Below are 8047 nucleotides of genomic sequence, written 5' to 3'. Positions count from 1 at the left end.
TATTCCTGATCCACAAGCTTCAGCATCTCCTTGTCCCCACGGTGCTTCTGCAGCAGGTCATCAATGGCCTCTTTCATGGGTGGTGTCCATGACCCACCCACCTGTTTTTATGGGTCCAACGCGGGCGCTACTTGGGTAGGCTCTCAGAGGCAGAGGTGGAGCACATGAAAGATCTGAAACACATTGAAATGGTCATGCTTACTCAGCTGATTGGTGAACTATCTACAATAAGGTGCAAAAATGTTGAAAACATTTCAGTGACTTACCTGGTGTGGTTAGAAATTCCTGAACATCTTCTTTCAGGAGGCCACCAGCAGAGAGTGGAGGGCTGACAGATGGAGCTGAACCCAAGTTGGAGGACGACGTCTGGTTGCTTAAGATCCACCAGTCATTGGTAGTTCCATCTTGCCACTCCTGTCACTCCCTGCGCCTGAAACAGTTCAGTGGAGGCATGGGTTCCGGTGATCCTCTGGGCCTGGTGGAAATGGTAACCCTCTTGTTGTGATGTACCTCTGACAGGAATCCAGATGTTGACCTTTGCTCCTTCTCCAGGTACATGGTTAAGCTGAAGAGTGCCACCATACCTGTACATGATCCTCTCGGAGATTTCAGGGTCACTGAGGCATTCACGGAGAATATGCACTTGCTGTATGCGCCATGTCTTCAGCATGGAGGGTTTAAACAGAGGGACGTCGTTTGGATCCTTAGCCAGATGAAAATGGTTGATCACTTTTTCCACTCTGTCCAGGTGCTCTGTGGGCTGTGGTATCTTGGTCCTGCAGTGCTCCCGTATGTGTTGTTTGGTGGGATTGGCTGGCCGGATACCACAGAATTCGTAGCTGTCCCGGAGCTTCTTGAGGTCTTCCTGATCCACCACAGAGAAGGCAGAAGAGAGAAGCTGGCAGAAACTGCTGTAGAGGGGGTGATGCTCAGACGTACACTCCCTTGAAAAGCGCCTGAGACAGTGAAACAAGTCCAGTTTTATTGCAATGTTGGGGTTGTAATGTGATCGAGAGGCACAAGTATTAGTCACTGGTCCAGAGGTAGCTGCATTCACAATGGCAGGGGTTGTCTTCCAAGCATCCCAGAGGAAATGTTCACCAGGGATGGAGTCTGGGATCTTGAAAGAAGCACAGCAATCCCTGATCGGAAGATACACAAAGATGCAGAATGATTAGAATCATGTTTTTGTCTGCTGTGTTTGCTCTCTGAGCACCAGGTTTCCTGGTTCTGTTAGGATGATGTCATCAAACAGCTGGTCATTATCTTGATAAACAATAAACACTTCTTCCTAATGTTTTTTCCTTTTGCATCACTGTGTATTATAACAGTTTCATGAATTTCTTCCAACATTTTCTAATTTATTAGAAACGTATTTTTTAAAAATAAAATGAAAGAATTGTGTTTTCGTTTGTCAGCCATTTGTTTTTTCTCCTAATCGCTAAGGTTTCACCTTAAAACAGACATAATCAAACCCACAATCATGATCATTAGCAGATTGAAAGGTAAAGAAGAGAGAAGATGTCTGCTCTCACCTGCCCACCCAGTGGTAGCCTGCCTTCTCCACTTCAGCTTCAGCGTACCTCCTGGCCACTCCCTCGTACATCGGCTTCAAGGACTTCTCAGCCTCAAACTGAACCATCACCCAGGAAACAATCAACCAGTTTTCGTTCATGATCGCAAAGCTAGACATTGTCCCTGATGCAAGTGTCACTTTGCGTGCAACTTGTCTGGTGTGGTCAGACCTGAAGGTCTGTCCAAAAGAACCTTGAAGGAGCCTGGACATGGCTGGCTCTTGGCGTCTGTACTCTTCCAGCAGACAGTCGGTGAGATAGAAGCTGGAAACAGAAATTCCACACCACCCACTGACATCTTCATATGAGCCAAACGGACGTGGTGCATTTTCCTTTCTCACAAACTGCCCAGTGGTCTTCTGTCCATGAACTCCTGCCTCAGCATCCCAAACGCTCTCAAATGCCTGCAGGTATGCCAGGTGAGCTCGCTCATATTTGAGATGCATGAGTTAATTCACCTGGTTTGCCATGTCTGATGGTGATTTGCCCGTGCGCCTCAGCTCATCCATTACAGACTTGCAGATGGCCTTCTTATATGTCAGAAATGCAGGCAGAATGTTTGTGAAGTGGCTGGGCAGCTTTTTGCAGCCACCGGGGACTGTCTGCAAACCAGTTTCTCCGACAAGACTTGCAACAAAGTCTGGAGGAAAAGATGTAATACCATCCACTGGTGCCAACAATCACCCGAGGCCTACCCACGCCAGCAGAGACCACCTGAGGATGATGACACCCATGAAGACAGGGCAGGTTGTAATTGTTCCTCAGTCTGATCATGATGTTGCTTTCAGGCTTCCAGATGAAAAATGGGTGCAGCTGGAAGAAGTTGGGTGATGGGAGGTCGGCCACTGTGTCTATCAACTCTGGTTGTGGAGGAAGACGCCAGAGTGGAACTGCATTCCCAACGACGCGAACGGGACGAGAGCTAGGCCACAGTCCCAGATCCTGTATTTCTGTCTTCATCCACAGTTTCTGGTGCTGAGAACAGCTCCAGCTGTTCATATCAAGGTCCCGGTCAGGCAAGAGTGAAGGAGCAGGTGGCTGGGCCGAGGGAACTGATATTCAAAAAGACAGATGATTTTAAAGTCCTTTCAGTCAAAACAAATGTTAAAGAATGCGTGGAACAAATGATTAAGCTAAAGTTAAGTAAAAACGTTAAAAAAAAGCTGTCTAGATGATTTCCACTCTCACCCTTTTCACCTCTGTCTTCAAAATCAAGCATTCTCTGTGCAGAGGAGCCAGCAGATCTTGTGTTTGAATCTGAAAAACGGAGCCATCTTTCTGTTGTTGTTTCAGGAATAATGGATCAGATCAAATCATGTGATGTAGTTGTGCAATTATCAGCAATAAACAGATGTTTAGTTCAATATTAGTGGAGATCTACCGTTAGATGACTCCAGGCTCTTTGTGAAGCTTGATGTTTCCTTTGCCAGGAAGGCCAGCTCTGGTGGCAGGGCCACAGGTGTCTTCCCTTGTTTACTGGTTGGCACTGGTCCCAGAACAAGGTAAAGAAAAAAGTCTTTGTGTAGCCTTGATAAAAAAAAACTGTTGAGAAAACAGAGCTTGAATCTTCTCACCATCAACTGTTGAGGTTTCCAGTTGCTCTGGTGCATCAGGAGGAGGTCTGGACAGCGTTGCAGACGGGACTAAAAGAACAAGCATCAGTTATTCCAGCAGTTACAGAGTGTGCAGGTGTTGGTGTTCGTATGAACTCAAACTCACACAGTTACTTTTCCTGCTTACCACAGCTTTACACATAATACTGGGAAGGTCAGTAACAACCTCTCACTAATCAACCTAAGCAGGAGGAGTAACAGCACCCAGTGCACAAGCATGCATTCAACTTATAGTGCAAACCCCCACTTCAATGTTTTTAGTGTACAAGACATGCAAAAAATAAAAATAACACATACTCACTGTGTCTGGAATCACATCTTCTCAGCAGGAATTCATAGTCCTGAAGGACTTTTAGTGCAACAGTAGGAAGAGACACGTGGAACAGGAACCTGGCCAGAACGTGGCCATGACAAAAAGCAAAGGCAGAACACGGCTCAGTTTTGAATGGCAATTCTTCATGCAAGAGAATAGCTCTCCAGTCCTGAAACCTCTCATTTAAAACCCTGGTTTTGCTCGTGGAAGTATTCTTGACACATCCTCTTCTCTTTTTGCTGCAGCTACAGAAACTGGTTACACACACACAAAAAAAGCAAACATCAAGAAATGGGATACACAACTGCAAGTAAGACTCAAGAATAAACTGACTGCATTAACAGTGTTACCGACTGCTCGTGCTCAGCAGGTCAGAGGGTGAGATGTTCAACATGGTGCTCTCCAACTCTTTGTCCTCGTCCATTACTGTAGTGTGGACAAAGATTACAGCACACAGAATGACAAATATGATATCAGTTCAGGATAAATGTCAAACATTACATGTTTCTGTCATTTCAAAAATGAGAAACAAGATATGAATCAAGTTTCTTATGCAGAGGTTCAGGTGGCATGCTTGTATCCTGTTCAGTGGGTGTAGAAGCTGAGGCAGATTGATGTCTCCCCTGCAGGTACTGCTGCAGCTTCTTCATGCGTGTCCCGGGGAGGCAACTCTTTTTCAAGATGAAGTCAGCATACCCATCAGCTCTACTGTCCCAGATTTCCTTCCATGTGCTTTTGGCCCAGGAGCCAAAGCCAACCTGCTGCTCATCTTCACAAGAGGCTTTGACAACACCTGCCTCGTAGCCGAGGACAGACTTGATCTGCAAAACTGAGAGCAAACTTTACAAATGTCTGCAGGCTGACCTTGCTGTGATCCTCAGCTGAGCTACAGACCCAAATCCTCCTCCTTCTGGCGGTTCTTAATGAGGTACAAAGTGTATCCCACATCATTTTCTAAAAGCCACCTTCCTTTATATTTTCCAAATTGAAGGATGTAGTCTCCCAGCAGCTCTGTAATGTCGGTGGTATCCCCTCCTCTCCTACGAACTGTGGCCAAAGCATTTTCCGTACCATGTCCTCCTTCATGGACGCAGACCTGTCCTGCAAACTGGGGTCATCCTTGATGCGCTTGGCTTCAGGAGAGGGCGCCTGCAGGAGATATCCAAGGGGCCCCTTACGGAAAACCACACTCAGCTTTCCTGGATAAAATACCATTGTCCTCTGCATCTTCGCCTGGTAAAGTTCAAGGACATTTTTGATTTAGTTATTAGACACAACAATATAAAATATTTTAAGATTTGCTTGCATAGTTTCGATAATGATGTCTTTGTTCTGGAGCTGATTAACTTCAATAACATCTCTATCAAAAAATGAACCCAAAACTGTGTGTGTCTGTGTGTATGCGTGTGTGTGTGTGTGTGTGTGTGTGTGTGTGTGTGTGTGTGCGTCTTCCCTTCTCATTACAACATTCTAAAGATACAACTGCAAACAAGATGAAGAGAGGCTGCGTTATATTTAATACTGTCATCACACCTCACTCGACTATCTGCCTTTATTAACCCATCTCTATATTTATTGGCTTGATTAACAAACTAGACAAACTGTTCCTTAGTAGTAAAGCTCATTTGATCCTCTTATCTTTGTAACACAACACCAGTTATGTGACTCGCTGTCTGTATTATAGAATCAAATAGAAAACAATAGTACTTTGAGTAGGTTTAAATAAAGTTTCTATTGTTGCTTCTCACCTGAGGAACTCTGTCAGCACAAACTGGAATAGCTGGTTTTAAACTGTAGTGGGCTGTTTCTGATGAACAAGCTGCAATAACATGTAAATCACCCTAGGTCATTGATCTCACTGGGGACGGTGCCTCACCGTATTCCTGGCTCCACCTCCTCACACGCTTCTAGTCAGCTGCGCCTTGATTCGTGGAATAACGTTTTACCGTCGTATAAAAACACCGTCAGCTCTGATTTTTGCTAATCACCATGAAGTTTAGTCTGCTGGAGAGAAACATATTCCTGAAAACAGCTGCTGACCACAGGGTAATATGATTGTAATGAAATAGCAACTCAATAAAGTTAGGCCCAGACTTATTCAGAACTCTGATGAATCTAGATTTAAAGAGATTTTCTTTCACTCAATAAGCAGATTTTAAAAATGCGAGCCATGTACCTCTCTCTAAAGATAATGGCTTTTATGCTAGCTTTCAATAGAGTTACGGGGGGACAAATTATACCAGGCCTGAACCTGCCACCTGTCAGAATAATAAACAAACATCCAGAATTCTTGATTTTTAGTATGCAAACACATCTTATGACCTCCAGATCAACCTCTCATTCCAGGTTAGGTTTGATGTTTTTATGCAGGCATGGATCTACCCATCCCTCTGGACTGTTGGTGCTGCAGGATTTGGAGTTGGATTATATGATAAAGTGTTGATTTGTGTGGGTGTTCTGTGTTGTGTGATGTTTGTGTCTTTCTTGTGTATCTCAATGTTTTTTAAACTGTTATTGTCCTTTTGTTTGTTTATTCTTTCATTTTAGATTATTTGTTTACATCCTGTTTTTTCTTCTGCAGGTCATGTGGTTGTGTCGAAGTTTCTTCTTCTTTTTGTGACAGTGCATGGGACTTGGCACACCTGATGCTGCCTTTTATGGGATTTGTGAGTTATTTTATTTCTTTTATTCTGCTGCATCCATGTGTCCAGAGGCTCTGCTCCAGGTGCATCCAGCTTGTGCGTCACTTGTTTACTGAGGTTAATAATATAACTCCGATCACTAAATCTTCAGTTTTACTAAAATTGGTTGAAGTTAAAATGAATACACCCCACAACAAAAACTACGACATCTAGTATTGGTATGACCACTGTGATTTTCAAAGACAGCAACAAGTCTTCTAGGTGTGGAATTAACAAGTTGGTGACATATTGTGACATCTATCTTTTTCCATTCTTCAAGAATAACTTCTTTTAGAGCCTGGATGCTGGATGGAGAGTGATGCTCAACGTGCTGCTTCAGAATTCCCCGCAGGTATTTGGGTTCAGATCAGGAGACTTGGCCTTTCAATCACCTTCACACTGTTCATCTTCAGAAATGTAACAGTAGCTTTAGATGTGTGTTTTGGATCATTGTTGTCTTGAAAAATGCAAGTCGACCAAGTGCACGGAGTGATGGCAGCATCTTCATCAGTATAGAGCAGTACGTTGTTGAGTTCATGATACCATCAATGAAATGATGGTATCATGAAAGCTTCCCAACACCAGCAGCACTCATGCAGTCCCACATAATGACACTGCCACCACCATGTTTTACTGTAGGCACCATGCATTTCTCTTTGAAGTCCTCACCTTTACGACGCTGTACAGTTTTAAAACCATTAGTTCCAAAAACAATGATCTTTGTCTCATCACTCCAGAGTATAAAGTCTCAGTAGTCTTCTTCTCTTTCAGCATGGGCCCTAGCTAATCCTAGGTGTGCTTTTTTTGTGCATGGGCTTTCGGAGAGGCTTCCTTCTTGGACGATACCCATGAACGCCAGTGTGTGCTGTATGATGTCACCGGAAACGGTCACTCCAGTTTAGCTTTCTACTACTTTAGCTAGCTGTAGTGACCTTGCATGGTGATTTTCAACCCTTCTCATCAGAAGATGCTCTAGTCTACTTGTTAACTTATGTGGATGGTCTGGACGTCTCTGTAAGATGGTTGCACTTCCATCTTTTTTAAATTTCTGGGTCACTTTTGCTCCAGTATTTAGACCGTAATGTAAAGCTTTGCTGATCTTGTAGCCCTCGCCTTTTTTGTGTAAAGAAATTATTTCCTTTCTCAGATGTTGTTGCATTTCTCTTCCATGTGGAGCCATTGCTGACAGCATGAAATTGGAAGGGCTTTAATTTGTAAATAATTTTATAGTCACCTGTCTGCTGGACACCTCTTAAATTAATCTTTACTCACCTGTGGTTGAGTTTTTTTTCTTAAGTGTGGCTTTTCTCCTAAGAGTAAAACTGGGGTGTACTCATTTTTGCAACATGGGCTTGAACAGATTTGTTAGAAAAATCACCTTTTGTGTGCAAATGAACAAATCTTGTTTGCAATCAATGGCCCACGTTTGTGGGAATATTTTGTAGTATGGTATCCAATAGAAAATTTTGATTCTGAAAGGAAACTAAATGTTTTCTGATGAATTTAGTGGAGTGTACTCATTTTTGTTCAGCACTGTATGTTTATCTAAGATGAGGGCACAACATTGTTGTCCCTAAATGAGCAGAAATGTGGTCTGTGACGTCAGAGCAGACGTACAGATTGTAATCAGTCTCTCCCTGCATGGGTATAATTAATAAACCATATTCTGATCAGTTCTGTAACCATGACTCTTGTTAAGATTAGTTTTTTTGTATGCTAATAGTTGGTACATGTGGACTTCTGTGATAACTTTTACAAACAAGGTCATATGTGTACTAAACTTGCTTTGAGCCAAATGGTCCTAGGGGCTTGGAGGAGGCACTAAGGTGGAGATGAGGCACGTCTCCCTGAGAAACTGAACAACTG

General features: G+C 43.4%; 1 protein-coding gene across 1 annotated transcript; it reads right to left on the bottom strand.

Annotated features, from left to right (window-relative positions):
• Positions 1 to 364: 364 nt before the first annotated feature.
• On the bottom strand, positions 365 to 3058 carry LOC139062389 (uncharacterized). Its single transcript, XM_070543195.1, has 2 exons — positions 1536 to 3058; positions 365 to 1142 (listed from the first exon to the last, which is right to left on the bottom strand). Exons 1-2 carry the CDS (start codon positions 2018 to 2020, stop codon positions 389 to 391), a joined length of 1239 nt encoding a protein of 412 aa, XP_070399296.1. The 5' UTR covers positions 2021 to 3058; the 3' UTR covers positions 365 to 388.
• Positions 3059 to 8047: the final 4989 nt, after the last annotated feature.

Source organism: Nothobranchius furzeri, chromosome 13 (genome assembly GCF_043380555.1).
Source record: "Nothobranchius furzeri strain GRZ-AD chromosome 13, NfurGRZ-RIMD1, whole genome shotgun sequence".
In the NCBI taxonomy this organism is placed as follows: Eukaryota; Metazoa; Chordata; class Actinopteri; order Cyprinodontiformes; family Nothobranchiidae; genus Nothobranchius; species Nothobranchius furzeri.
Note: the sequence above shows the minus strand (reverse complement) of the source record. Positions and strands in the feature narration are given on the sequence as shown.

Bases quoted from the DNA above. Each gene is read 5' to 3' on its own strand.
- LOC139062389 (XM_070543195.1), bottom strand. From the start codon at position 2,020: ATGCATCTCAAATATGAGCGAGCTCACCTGGCATACCTGCAGGCATTT. The intron at 1,143-1,535 runs GTGAGAGCAGAC...TCTTCCGATCAG, and splicing joins GGCTACCACTGGGTGGGCAG to GGATTGCTGTGCTTCTTTCA.